This window comes from Nycticebus coucang, chromosome 6 (genome assembly GCF_027406575.1).
Source record: "Nycticebus coucang isolate mNycCou1 chromosome 6, mNycCou1.pri, whole genome shotgun sequence".
Taxonomy (NCBI): domain Eukaryota; kingdom Metazoa; phylum Chordata; class Mammalia; order Primates; family Lorisidae; genus Nycticebus; species Nycticebus coucang.
In genome coordinates this window covers 123,522,206-123,536,525 of record NC_069785.1, presented here as the reverse complement: position 1 = coordinate 123,536,525, position 14,320 = coordinate 123,522,206, and the positions used below count along the sequence as shown (strand labels likewise).

At 46.6% G+C, this 14,320-nt stretch overlaps 1 protein-coding gene and 1 pseudogene across 1 annotated transcript; both read right to left on the bottom strand.

Moving 5' to 3' along the window:
* Positions 1-2,773: 2,773 nt before the first annotated feature.
* Positions 2,774-13,309, bottom strand: FOXR1 (forkhead box R1). The gene is made up of 6 exons (XM_053595084.1): positions 13,170-13,309; positions 5,198-5,272; positions 4,847-5,094; positions 4,384-4,607; positions 3,317-3,555; positions 2,774-2,848 (listed from the first exon to the last, which is right to left on the bottom strand). The coding sequence occupies exons 1-6, from the start codon at positions 13,228-13,230 to the stop codon at positions 2,820-2,822; spliced, it is 876 nt and encodes a 291-aa protein (XP_053451059.1). The 5' UTR covers positions 13,231-13,309; the 3' UTR covers positions 2,774-2,819.
* LOC128589275 (uncharacterized) lies at positions 8,746-8,911 on the bottom strand (annotated as a pseudogene).
* Positions 13,310-14,320: the final 1,011 nt, after the last annotated feature.

Sequence of the window (14,320 nt, the reverse complement as noted above, 5' to 3'; positions counted from 1 at the left end):
CCTCCATGCTGGCTAATTTTTCTGTTTCATTATGTTGCCCAGGCTGTCTCCTGCCCTTAAGTGATCCTCCCCTCTTGGCCTCCCAAAGTGCTTGGATTACAGGCATGAGCCACTACACCTGGCCAACTACTTGGCTTTTTTCCTTTTTCATAGGAGACAGTGTTACATAGGAGGGAGACAGTGTTACTTTGTGGCCCTTGGTAGAGTGCTGTGGCATAATAGCTCACACCCACCTCAAACATTTGGGTTCAGCGAAGGGCGTTGAGGTGGGTGCCTGTAGTCCCAGCTACCTGGGAGGCGGAAGCAGGAGAATCACTTGAGCCCAGGAGTTGGAGGTTGCTGTGAGCTGTGATGCCATGGCACTCTACCCAGGGCGACAGCTTGAGGCTCTGTCTCAAAAAAAAAACAACTCTTGGGCTCAAGCAATCCTCTTGCCCCAGCCTCCGAAATAGCTGGGACTATGGGCACCCACCACAATGCCTGGCTATTTTTTTTTTAGACACAGGGTCTTGCTCTTGTACAGGCTGGTCTTGAACTCCTGAGCTCTGGCAATCTACCCACTTCAGCCTCCCCAGAGTGCTAGGATTACAGGCAGGAGCCACGGTACCGGCCTAACTACTTTTTTTTTCTGAGACACGTTCTCACTTGGTTGCCCTGGGTAGAGTGCCATGGCATCACAGCTCACATCAACCTCAAACTCTTGCCTCAGCCTCCCAGGTAGCTGGGAGTACAGGTGCCTGCCACAACCCCACCTGGCTTTTTAGTGATGGGGTCTCGCTCTTGCTCAGGCTGGTCTCCAACTTGGGAGCTCAGGCAATCCACCTGTCTCGGCCTTCCAGAGTGCTGTGATTACAGGCATGAGCCACCGGCACCTGTAGCTCAAGTGGCTAGGGTGCCAGCCACATACACTGGAGCTGGCGGGTTCGAATCTGGCCCAGCCTGCCAAACAATGACAACTACAACCAAAAAATAGGTGGGTGTTGTAGTGGGCGCCTGTAGTCGCAGCTACTTGGGAGGCTGAGGCAAGAGAATCGCTCAAGCCCAAGCTGGAGGTGGTGCGCCTCCCAATGCTGCGATGCCACAGCACTCTACACAGGCACTCTACTCAGGGTGACAGCTTGAGACTCTGTCTCAAAAAAACAACAAAACAAAACCAATACATCAGCCAGTTGCAGTGGTTCACGCCTGTAATCCTGGCACTCTGGGGAGGCTGAGGTGGGTGGATTGCCTGGGGCCAGGTATTAAGAGACTGGCCTGAGTAAGAGCATGAGATCCCCATCTCTAAAAATATAGCCGGGTGTTATGGCAGGTGGGCACCTGTAGTCCCAGCTACTCTGGAGGCTGAGGAGAAAGGCTCTCTTGAGCCCAGAGTTTGAGGTTGCTGTGAACTATGACGTGACACCGAGGCACTCTATGGAGGTTACAAAGTGAGACTCTATCTCAAACAAACAAAAAAATTAGTACATCAAGGAAAGAAATTGATTGCTCTGACCTTAATTATATAAACTGTACCTCAGGATAACTAAGGATGAGAGGAAGACTTTGTTTTTTTTTTTTTTTGGTGGTTTTTGGCCAGGGTTGGGCTTGAACCCACCCCTACCCTGTTGAGCTACAGGCACCACCGAGGGGAAGACTTTTCTATATAAGTATTTCAGCTAACAAAAAATAGGGAAAATTTGACCGGTAATCTTTAGATGTGATGATAATACGTTTAAAGAGTCCTTTTTAGAGAAAAAAAATGATGTCTAGAAATTGCTTCAAATGATCCAGAGAAGGGAAAATTACCCATGAGGGGATGAAGCTGGATGACGCATTATGTAGGGGTCACTATATTCTACTCTGGATGCATTGGAAATTCTCAATAAAGTGAAATAAAGGGGTGGTGCCTGTGGCTCAAGGAGTAGGGCGCTGGCTCCATATACGGGAGGTGGTGGGTTCAAGCCAAGCCTGCCCTGGCCAAAAACTGCAATAAATAGATAAATTAAAAAAAATAAAAATAAAAGAAGTCTATGGTTTAAAAAATATATAAAGTGAAATAAAAATTACCAACTGTAAGCTTAAAAAAGAAAAATAGGGCTCGGCGCCTGTGGCTCAAGCGGCTAAGGCACCAGCCACATACACCTGAGCTGGTGGGTCCAGATCCAGCCTGGGCCCACCAAACAACAATGATGGCTGCAACCAAACTATTACCAACTATTGCCAGGCATTGTGGCGGGCGCCTGTAGTCCCAGCTACTTGGGAGGCAGAGGCAGGAGACTCACTTGAGCCCAGGAGTTGGAGGTTGCCGTGAGCTATGATGCCACAGCACTCTATCCAGGGTGACAGCTTGAGGCTCTGTCTCAAAAAAAAAAAACTGCCATCCCCTCTCTGCTCCCTTAGCACACACCCTCACTACCACAGTGGAGGGAGGAAACTGCCCTGGTCCCTAGGCAGGACCTGCATTGTGTAGCCACTTAAGGAATGTCAGTTAAATAAGTAGATAGGTGGTGCTTGCAAGGCTGGCTGCTATAGCTGACATCTCCCTAGATCATCTTCATAACCCAGAAAAAAGGAAATATGTCCAGAATCTTGAAGAGGGCTAGATATTTCTCTCCTTTGAGGAAAGGAAATAATGGACTCCCTTTGCTGCATACCAAGGAAAACTGCCCCACTGCCTCCAGAGCACCTATCAGCTCTGAGGGCATCCCACTTTCACCCTTGAACTCCACCTCCACCTTTAACCTCATCCTCAGAGACTCCCCCATCCCCCACACATATACACACACAAGGCTGCTGAGAGTAACTTTAATAAGGCATGGGCTAACTGTTGCTTCTTGGAGTTAAAGGTCAAAGAGGAAGGGCATCACATCTGTAAGAAAGGGAGAGAGTCAAAAGGAGTGTGCTTCACACCTGTTGTTCCCTAAGCCTGAATGCCCTCTCATAGCAGGTGAACTATTTCTCAATCAAGGCTCAAATGCCACCACTTCTCTGAAGCCTCCCTGAACCGCTCCAGAGAAAGACAAAGTCCCCTTTGCACACAACCTCTGCTATTGTGCTTTTCACACTGTTGGTCACCAGTCCCTAGGCTTCTGGGCTGTGAGGAGGACCAGTTGCACCTCAGTTGTTTCCCCATCAATTCCTTGTACATCAAAGTCCTGTGCTTGTGGGGGAGGTCTCACCTCAGGCCGGCATCACCCAAGGGTCTCAGACCACTGCTGTTCTCCCTGCTTCCTACACAAGATGCCCCCCATGGTGTGAAATCCGCTTGTACATTCAGCCTTGGGTGAGAATCCTCAGGTCCCCTCCCCTCAGGCCCACACACAGCAAGGCCTCACACCTGGCTGGCTCATGCATTGCTGGATACTTTCCAGCCGAGTGGAGGCCAAGGCTCGGGCCTCCTCCTCGAAGCGGCGATGTCCCTCCTCAGTCAACTTCCAGAGACAGGAGCGAGGCCGTGTTTTGGCCCCACCTTGCAAATTGACTGGCACTTTCTCAAAACTGTCTCGGAAGCAGAGATTGTGACGGATGGTGTTCTTCCAGCCTTCTGGAGCCGTCCGGAAAAAGGGGAAGTGTTGTCTGTGGATAGCAGGGAAGAAAGATAAGGAAAGCATGGTTTCCTTGGGGGATGCCCTAACCTTAGGCATGTTCTGTTCTTCTCCAGGGGCCAGGAGCCTCCGCCCTTCTCTCAAGGTGGATAATGACAAGTAGGCCTGGGATCTTTGCTGACTGAACAGGTGGCAAAACCACCTGGGGCGCTGTTCATGTGTGACTCCTCTCCTTTTAAGCCCAGTTCTTTGCCCCCAGCCCCATTTCTCTCCCTCCCTCTGAGGATTTGGGACTTGGGTCACAGGATGAGCGAAGCAGAATCAGGCCAACCAGGTGCTGTAAGAGGAATCCTAGTGAAGACGGGACATCACTTGGCAACTGACATTGTGAGACAGTGGGTTCTTCTCATCACTGGGGAAGGGTCTGAGCATTCCATTACACTTGTGTGTAGAGGACTATCAGAGCTAAGGATAAATTTCTTCTCAATTGGGCTCTGCTGGCCCCTGGGGATACAGGGAGCCGTGCCAGGGAGTCTAGCCCTAGCAGAAGCAGGTGGGAAACCAGATTTTATACTGGTTAATCTTGAGAGGAATGTTGGAAGAAACTGTTAACCTGACAAAGAAAACTAAGCCATACAACAGGATGGAGTTTTTAGATGTGAACAGGGGTGGGAGTGGGTATATCCCTGTACATAGGTCGGCACATGTGCACCCGGGAAACACAGAACTGGGAATGCACTCATCCTTCCAGAGGGGGAAACTGAGTTAGCAGCCCAGGGCCTGGGACAGATTGGAAGGCATCAGACCCAGGGCCCTGGCCCCCTCCCTTCTCCCTCCTCACAGGGCCCCCGGCACATACCGAGTGAAACTGTAGATCTGCTGTACGTTGAGGCCACAGGGGGAACTGTTTCTTAATGCCAGGGCAATTAGGTGGAAGTAATTGAGAGGGGGCCGGGACCAGAGCATCCCCGCCTGGCTGTTGGTTTGCCGAAGCCTCCGACTCTGGAGGGGGGCCCTTTTGTGAGGGGACGGGAGAGCCACAGAGGAGCCGTCATCCTGGTCCTCAGCCTCCTCTTCTGTGAGCTAGAGGAGCACAGAGTAGGAACTGGTCCTGACTCCTCGGCCTCTACTCCAGGGTACCATGGCAGGAAGGGGTAATGGTCTAGGGCCATCATCTGGGCTTTTCCCCAACCCAAGGATGTAGGTGATTTCTAAACTCATTAACCTTTTGCTACCCCTAAGAAAACAGAACTCCTATGTAGCTTCCCCATGCCCACCCCATCTGCTGTCCAAATACAGCTTACAACCCCACAAATTCATACCTCCAGGTTGTTGCGGGGAGAGGCAAACTGCTTCTGAGGGGGAGACTGCTCGCTGGAAGAAAGCGGTAGCAATTCCACCCCTGTGGCCTCTAAGCCATCGGCATCTTCCTTCTTGTTAGGCAGCTGAAGGGAGGGGGAGGCACTTGCTAGATCCTCCCTCTTACTAGATTCTGGGACCTCCAGCTTTCCAGGGGGAAACACGATGTTAGGGTTTACCCACATCCACATATTGGGCTCAATTTCTGGACCTGTGCAGAACAAAAGTAGATTGTGTGCCGTAGCACACCGGCTTTGAGTGTCCCTGGTATTCAGCCCAGGGCACAGAGCCATGTGGGAGAACTCACTACTCACCATCTTTATCAGCGTTGGCTTTTTTTTCTAGGGGTAATTTTGGTGGATCAACTATTCGGAGTTTATATCTTGCAACTGGCAAAAAGATAGAAGACAGTCAAAACATCCTAGGATTTTCATTGTGACCCTCGGGTCCTGGGCCTTGAGGCTTCTCTGGAAAAAGATTGTGGGCCCTGGCTAGGGGTTATGATATCACATTCTCCTGGTTTTCCCCTCCTACGCCCTCATCCTCTGCATTCTTTTCCTCTCACACCATATGTATCGTCCCTGAACAATCTCATGCATACCTGTGGCTTCACTGACTATAATTCAAGGCTCAAATCTTTACTTCTAAGCCTAGATGTCTTTGCTTCCCCTTAAGTAGAACTAGTCATCTTTACTTGAGTAACGCACAGGCACTTCAAACTCAACATTTCTAAAACCAGATCCATTTTCTTGCTCTTCCTACTGGCTTAGCAGATGACACCACCTTCCCCTTGGCTATTTTGAGGCAGAAACCATTTTTTCCTCTCACTGTCCCCGTCGAGTGTCATCAGATTACAGATAGATGAATCTATAATTTTTTGTTTGGGAAATAGTATACGTTTTTTTCTTTTTATTTCCTTGCTTTTTTCTTTTTGAAGAGCTTAGTAATTAGAAAGGACGCCGCATTATGTTGCTAATGTTTTTTTTTGTTTTTGTTTTGTTTTGTAGAGACAGAGTCTCACTTTACCACCCTTGGTAGAGTGCCATGATGTCACAGGACTCACAGCAACCTCCAGCTCTTGGGCTTTCGTGATTCTCCTGCCTCCGCCTCCCGAGCAGCTGGGATTACAGGAGCCCGCCACAACGCCCGGCTATTTTTTGGTTGCAGTTCAGCAGGGGCTGGGTTTGAACCCGCCACCCTCGGTATATGGGGCCGGCACCCTACTCACTGAGCCACAGGCGCCACCTATATGTTGCTAATGTTTAACAGAGAACTAGATAAAGGAAAAAGTAGAAAAGATGAGAAAGGCAAAACTATCATTACTTGTAAGGAAAAAAAAAAATGATTAACATAGAATCATGCTAAATCATTACAAAGATTATCAGAACCAGTAAGAATATATCAAGTTTGTTGGATATAAGAACATACTAATCAGCCAGGCACAACGCCTGTAATCCTAGCACTCTGGGAGGCCAAGGCCGGTGGATTGCCTGAGCTCAGGAGTTTGAGACCAGCCTGAGTAAGAGCTAAGACTGTGTCACTACTGAAAAAAACAAACAAACCCAGGTGTTGTGGCGAGTGCCTGTAGTCCCAGCTACTCGGAAGGCTGAGGCAAGAGGAATGCTCAAGCCCAAGAGTTTGAGGTTGCTGTGAGCTAGGATGCCATGCACTCTACTAAGTGTGACAAAGTGAGACTCTATCTCAAAAAAATAAAATAAAATAAAATAAACCGGGCGGCGCCTGTTGCTCAGTGAGTAGGGCGCTGGCCCCATATGCCGAGGGTGGCGGGTTCAAACCCAGCCCCGGCCAAACTGCAACAAAAAAATAGTCGGGCGTTGTGGTGGGTGCCTGTGGTCCCAGCTGCTCGGGAGGCTGAGGCAAGAGAATCGCTTAAGCCCAGAAGTTGGAGGTTGCTGTGAGCTGTGTGACGTCATGGCACTCTACCCAAGGGCAGTACAGTGAGACTGTCTCTAAAAAAAAAAACAAAAAAAAAACCCCAAAACTAATCAACACTGCTATTTTATACCAGCATTAAAAATGAAGAATGTTGGGCGGCGCCTGTGGCTCAAGGGGTAGGGCGCCGGTCCCATATGCTGGAGGTGCTGGGTTCAAACCCAGCCCCAGCCAAAAACCAAAAAAAAAAAAATAAAATAAAAAAAATAAATAATGTTTATTTTTTATTTATTTTTTTTTAATTTCTCTCTCTTTTTTTATTATTTATTTTTTCATTGTTAAATCATAGCTGTGTACATTTGTGCAGTCAAGGGGTACAATGTGCTGGTTTCATATACAATCTGAAATATTCTCATCAAACTGTTCAACTTTACCTTCATGGCATTTTCTTAGTTATTGTATGTAGACATTTTTATTCTGCATTTAGTAAGTTTTGCCTGTACCCATTCTAAGATGCACTGTAGGTGTGGCCCCACACATTACCCTCCCTCCACCCCGACTTCCCCCCTCCCTTCCCCTCCCTTGGCCCTTTCCCCATATTCTTGTGCTATAATTGGGTTATAGCCTTCATATGAAAGCTATAAATTAGCTTCATAGTAGGGCTGAGTACATTGGATACGTTTTCTTCCATTCTTGAGATACTTTGCTAAGAAGAATATGTTCCAGCTCCATCCATGTAAGCATGAAAGAGGTAAAGTCTCCATATTTCTTTCAGGCTGCATAATATTCCATGGTATTAAAAATATACTCTTGACAGTTAGCGCCTGTCGCTCAGTGGGTAGGGTGCTGGCCCCATATACCAAGGGTGGCAGGTTCAAACCCAGCCCTAGCAAGACTGCAAGAAAAAATAGCCGGGTGTTGTGGTGGGCGCCTATAGTCCCAGCTACTCAGGAGGCTGAGGCAAGAGAATCCCCTAAGCCCAAGAGTTGGAGGTTGCTGTGAGCTGTGATGCCATGGCACTCTACCAATGGTGACAAAGTCCCCCTTCAAAAAGAAAAAATATACTCCACCCATAGCTCAGTGGTTAGGGTGCCAGCCAAATACACTGAGGCAGGTGGGTTCGAATCCAACCCAGGCCTGCTAAGCAACAATGGCACCTGCAACAAAAAAACAGCCAGGGCCTGGCATGGTGGCTCACGTCTATAGTCCCAGTGCTGTGGGAGGCCGAGGCGGGTGGATTGCCTGAGCTCAGAGGTTCGAGACCAGTATGAGCAGCAGTGAGCCAGAGTAAGACCCGTCTCTACTAACATCAAGAACAGCTGGATGTTGTGGTGGGCGTCTGTAATCCCAGCTACTGGGGAGGCAAGGGGACAGAGCATCACCAGAGGAAGAAGAAAATGAAGAACAAAAAAAGAGTACTTCAAACGAAGAAGAATGAACAAGCAAGCTGAAATTAAAAAAAAAAAAAACAAAAAAACAGCTGGGTGTTGTGGCAGGTGTCTGTAGTCCCAGCTACTTGGGAGGCTGAGGCAAGAGAATTGCTTAAGCCCAAGAGTTTGAGGTTGCTGTCAGCTGTGATGCCATGGCACTCCATGAGGGTGACATAGTGAGACTCTGTCTCAAATATACACATATATATATTTTATACTATTTACAATAGTAATCAAAATTATGAAGTATCTAGGATTTAACTGATGAAAGAATGAACTAGACCTTTATAGGGAAAAAAAGGTAACCACCACTTAAGAACATAATTCCTGGTTATACTCGTTAGGAAGACAAAAAAAGAAAGAAAAAAATCACAGAGGATTTGAACAAAGACATAATACATATTTGAAAGATGCCAATCACCCTTAAATTAATCCCTAAATGTTATGCACATGTTATAATATATAGAAATGAAAGGTTCTACACAGTAAAAAATCACCATAAGCAAAAAATAAAAATAAGCCAGAAAAAATAATTATCTCAAGGTTCTCCATTCTAATATACAGAAAGTCCACAAATCAGTAAATAAAAGGTCAACACAAACTTACAAATGCACAAAACATACGAATCAGCTTTCAGAAGGAAGGAACATGTGAAAGTCTAATAAGATGCTACACTTGATCTTGGCCAAAAGGCCAAGAAGGGATAAAGATGCTTAGCCTTAATAGGAAAAGCACATAAAATAAGGAGATAACACTTCGCATCAATCAAATAGACAAGAATTACAAAGACAGATGATACCAAGTGTTGAGAAAGATGAGCGAGGAAATAGAATCTAATTCCTTTCTTTTTTTTTTTTTTTAGACAAAGTCCCACTTTGTCACCCTGGGTAGAGTGATGTGACATCATAACTCACAGCAACCTCAAACTCTTGGGCTCAAGTGATTTCCTTGCCTTAGCATCCTGAATAGCTGGGAATACAGGCACCTGCCACAAAGCCCAGTTATTTTTAGAGACCCAGATATTCTTGCTCAGGCTGGTCTCAATCTCCTGAACTCAGGCAATTCACCTGCCTCGGGCTCCCGAGAGTGCTGCAATTACAGGTGTGAGCCAGAATCCCCTCTTATCCTGTAGTTATGTCTGAGTATCACAGAGTATACAGCCACTGTGAAAAGCCATCAGGCAAGACAAAAATTCACCACATCTTACCAGCTACTCCTAGGTGTGCCTATCTAAATTAATTTAGGAGCTCATATACTAATCAGTCTTCATTATTACTGTCATTTACTGATAGTAATATTCACTCCCCCTCATTTAGCTTACTGTGTCACTCTCTTCAGCACTTCTCCTGCCTTATATCTTGGTTATTTCTTGAACTCTTCTCCAAAGATTTTGCCTTCCACCCTGCTTTAGACAATTCCTCAGTCATAACCTAAACCAATAAACTCAACCTCTCAGGTGGCGCCTGTGGCTCAGCGGGTAGGGCGCCGGCCCCATATGCTGAGGGTGGCGGGTTCAAACCCAGCCCCGGCCAAACTGCAACAAAAAAATAGCCGGGCGTTGTGGCGGGTGCCTGTAGTCCCAGCTACTCGGGAGGCTGAGGCAGGAGAATCGCCTAAGCCCAAGGATTTGGAGGTTGCTGTGAGCTGTGTGACGCCACGGCACTCTACTGAGGGCGATAAGGTGAGACTCTGTCTCTACAAAAAAATAAAAAAAAAAATAAACTCAACCTCTCCATAACCTCATTTATGCACCACATAAAAATGCACCACCACCTGTCTGTTCTACAATCTTCCCCTCTCCTGTGTCATCAATTTTTGTCATTATGGGATCATTCCCATCAGCATTCAGACACACTGTTAACTTGCTCATCACAGAAACTTATTTGCCGCCACGTTCTGCATCAGACCACTCCTATTACTGCTACTCTTGAGGAAAATCTCCTTGAGAAAGGATCACCAGCAGCCCCCATGTTACAAACATCCAATTGGCATATGACTCACACTTACAAACCAAGACAACTGGAGGTAATTAGTAAATGTACCTGTGTATGTACAAATTCAACTTAAGAACAAACCTACAGAACCTATCTCACTATAACCTTGGACCTGCCTGTACATCGTCTCTACTTCCCTTTCTTCCATTCTTAACCCCCCTATCAGGCTTCTAATTCTACCACTGCAACAAAACCACTCACCATCTCTGCTTTGCTAAAAATCCAATCACATGCTGCTCACCTGACCACTCCATCCATGAAACACTTTCTTTTTTCTTTTTTGTTTTGTAGAGACAGAGTCTCAATTTATCGCCCTGGGTAGAGTGCTGTGGTGTCACACAGCTCACAGCAACCTCCAACTCCTGGGCTTGGGCGATTCCCTTGCCTCAGCCTCCCAAGTAGCTGGGACTACAGGTGCCCACCACAATGCCTGGCTATTTTTTGTTGCAGTGGCCAGGGCGGGGTTTGAACCCACCACCCTCGGTATATGGGGCTGGCACCCTGCCCACTGAGCCACAGGCGCCGCCCTAGTCTATTGTCTCTTATCTGGTCTAAATCTCCTCATCTCTCTACATCTACAGTGTACCTTCAACACAACAGCCACATAATTTGTAGGGCCTAGGGCAGAAAACATGGGGGTTCCATGTTCAAAAATTGTTTAAAATTTCATTGTTAAGGGCGGTGCCTGTGGCTCAAGGAGTAGGGCGCTGGTCCCATATGCCAGAGGTGGTGGGTTCAAACCTAGCCCTGGCCAAAAACCACAAAAAAAAAAAAGATTGGAAAAATTTCATTGTTAAGACAGCCATAGCAGAGCATTAACTCAAACACAGGCACCTATGGAACTTTGTAGATCATACACTCAGGACGTAGGCCCTGAGATGATGTCACTCCTCTGCTCGAAACTTTACAACCATGCCTCATTTTATTTAAAGTCAACCCAAAAGTCCTTAAAGTAGAAGACAAGGAATTCCTGCTCTTGTCCACACCTTTCCTAGCTCTCTTATTTATTTACTGTAATCCACCCTTGATGATAGCTGCTTTACTATTACTCAGATACCCCAGACACGTTCTCTCTTTTTTAAATTTAATTTCTTTTTCTTTTTATTAAATCATAGCTGTGTACATTAATGCAAGCATGGTGTACAATGTGCTGGTTTTATATACAATTTGAAATTTTTTTTTTGTTGTTGCAGCTTTTGGCCAGGGCTGGGTTTGAACCCGCTATCTCTGGCATGTGGGGTGAGTGCCCTACTTCTATGAGCCACAGGTGTTACCCCAATTTGAAATATTTTCATCAAACAGGTTAACATAGCCTTCAAGGCATTTTCTTAGTTATTGTGTTTAGAGATTTATATTCTACACCTAGTAAATTTCACATGTATCCTTGTAAGGTGTACCGTAGGTGTGGTCCCACCAATTACCCTCTCTCCACCCATCCTCCCCCCCCCTTTTTTTTTAGACAGTCTCACTTTGTCGCCCCTGATAGACTGCCATGGCATCATAGCTCACAGCAACCTCCAACTCTTGGGCTCAAGTGATCCTCTTGCCTCAGCCTCCCAAGTAGCTGCGACTACAGGCATCCACCACAACGCCCAGCTATTTATAGAGATGGGGTCTCACTTTGCTCAGGCTGATCTTCAACTCCTGAGTTCAGGCAATCCACTGGCCCTGGCCTCCTAGAGTGCTAGGATTACAGGCGTGAGCCACCCCTTTGGCCTAACACCTTCTTTCTTGAGGACTGTTCCTTCTGCCTGGAGAACTTTCCCTCCAAATATCTTCTAGGCTCACTCCCTCCCCTCATTCAACTTTTTGCTTAAATACTATGTTCCCTACCAAGTTCAACATGAACAGCCTATTTAAAACTATAGCTGCCACCACCTCCTTCCCCTATTCCTGATCCAGTTCTTTTCCACCATCATGTGTTATCACCTTACAACACACTATACAATCTACTCATTTATCATGTAGATTATCTGACTTCCTCTGGTAGACCATAAACTCCATGAAGCCATGTCTGTTCAGTTCACTGCAGATGGTGTCTAGAACAACGCTGGGCCAACTGGAGGTGCTCATACCTATTTCTTGAATGAATGAGTATGTTCATTACCATTAATAATGGTGGCAAAGAGCTGGAGGCAATCTAGATATAAGAAAAGGTAAAGGTAAAAGACAATATATGTAGATGATGGAAGACTACACAAGTCAGAAATAATGAACCAGATGGCCTTTAGCAACACCAAAACAATAGCTCTCAAAAACAATGACTGCCGCCCACCCCGGCAGCCGAGGTAACGGAGTAATGGGGTGGAGGTTGAAGGGGGAAAATGACTAGAGTTAATATTACCAAGGACCTTGCCAGAGCAGATGGCAAAACTACCATGAATGGAGGGGTAATTACTACCTCAGCTCTCGACACCTTAAGTCTGAAAGAAAAAACAAAATTTAAAAGACCCTCGCGATGGTCAGTTTCCCATTCAGCAAACCTCCAGCACGTCTGTGTCTGTGTCGGGCAGCGGAGAAGAGGTGAGGATACGGCCAGGAACAAATCCGAGAAACATTTTTTTAAAGAGACAAAAATAACTAAAATACGTAGTATGGCAAATGGCGATAAGCACGGAAGAGAAAAGGCCTGGAAGAGGCCTAGAACATTCTTGGAGCGAGCAACTGTGGCTCCGGTTGGTTAGATTGAAAGGCTCGGATTTGGGGGTGAGACCTTTGCCCTCGGGGGGCTTCCAGTCGAGGCAGGAACCAACCACTCCTCCCGCCAGGAGTCCGCGAGTGGGTGGGGGGAGGGGAGCTCCGGGAAATCAGCACAAGGAGGGTCTGGGGGGGAGGCCCCGAAGCCGCCCACCCCAGCAGCCGGGGTGAAGGCCGGGGGTGGGGGGCACCCTGGCCCAGGCTCCCGCGAGCCCCGCCCCGGCCGCCGACACGCCCCTCCCCCACCCACCGCGCCCACCCGGGGCACTCACGGTTCTGCTCCGCTAAGGGAAGGTGCGCGGTGGTGAAGGCCAGAAAGGACTCGTTCCCCATGTCCCAGTCCAGCAATCCCGGGACCTGGCCATGAAGGCTGTCCCAGAAGTCGAGACGTTCGAGTTTGAGGTCCACCTTCAGCGAAAGGAGAGAGAGACCCGCGCGGGGTGGGAGAGGCGGGAGACTAAGGTTAGGCCTGGACGTACTTCCTCAAATGAGCCGGCTCTGATTGAATTAGGTCGGGCGCAGCGCAGGTGTGGAGGGTCCCATTTGACGCCTTGAATCGTGTCTAGACTCTGCCGGACACGTCTTTCCTCGACCCCTGCCCTTGTATTTCGGGATTTGAGGACCTTGGGGGCTCAGAAGGGAGGTATCCCAGACTGTCTGCTCTCTCTACATTTGCACAAAACTCTTATTTGGAACAAACTATGATCCCATGAGAATATTAAGAGCTGTTTTCTGTAAGTTCTAAAAGGTTTTATTGGTTATCCGAGATCACATCGGCCGTAGATGGTGGAGATGCATTAGATTGAATGGTGACTTAATTTTTTAAATTCTGCTTTTAATAATTTCTAATTTACAGATAAATACCTAGAAAGCTATAAAAAAATTCCTGTAATACCTTTTCACCCAGAGTCACCATTACACCAATTAAGAAAATTTTAAAATATTTATATTTTTCTCTCCATATATAATACATAGTATAATACACGTATTATTTTTTTCCCAAACTATCTGAGAGTAATTCGCAGACATCCTGTGCCTCGATCCAGAAGTAATTTGGTATTTCCTAAAAACAAGGATACTGGCTTACATGACCAGAAAATCAGAAATCAGAAACTTATAAAAATCAGAAAATGTAACATTGATTCAACATACATCAATATTCACTATAAAGATCTTATTTGAATTTCATCAGTTGTCCCAATAATATCATTTATTTAATTTTTTTCTCATCTATGATTCCCTTAAGGATCGTGTAGTACAGTTACTATCCATGTCTCTTTAATATCCATTAATCTGGAGAAGTCTCTCTGCTTTTATAATCTTTTATAACATGGACATCGACTTTTTCTTTTAATCTTCTTTCCTTTTCTTTTGATGACATTGACTTTTTTTTTTGAGACAGAGTCTGACTTTGTCACCCTTG

Bases quoted from the DNA above. Each gene is read 5' to 3' on its own strand.
- FOXR1 (XM_053595084.1), bottom strand. From the start codon at position 13,230: ATGGGGAACGAGTCCTTTCTGGCCTTCACCACCGCGCACCTTCCCTTA. The intron at 5,273-13,169 runs GTGAGTGCCCCG...TCTTTTTGCCAG, and splicing joins TCCCTTAGCGGAGCAGAACC to TTGCAAGATATAAACTCCGA. The intron at 3,556-4,383 runs GTATGTGCCGGG...TGCTATCCACAG, and splicing joins CAGATCTACAGTTTCACTCG to ACAACACTTCCCCTTTTTCC.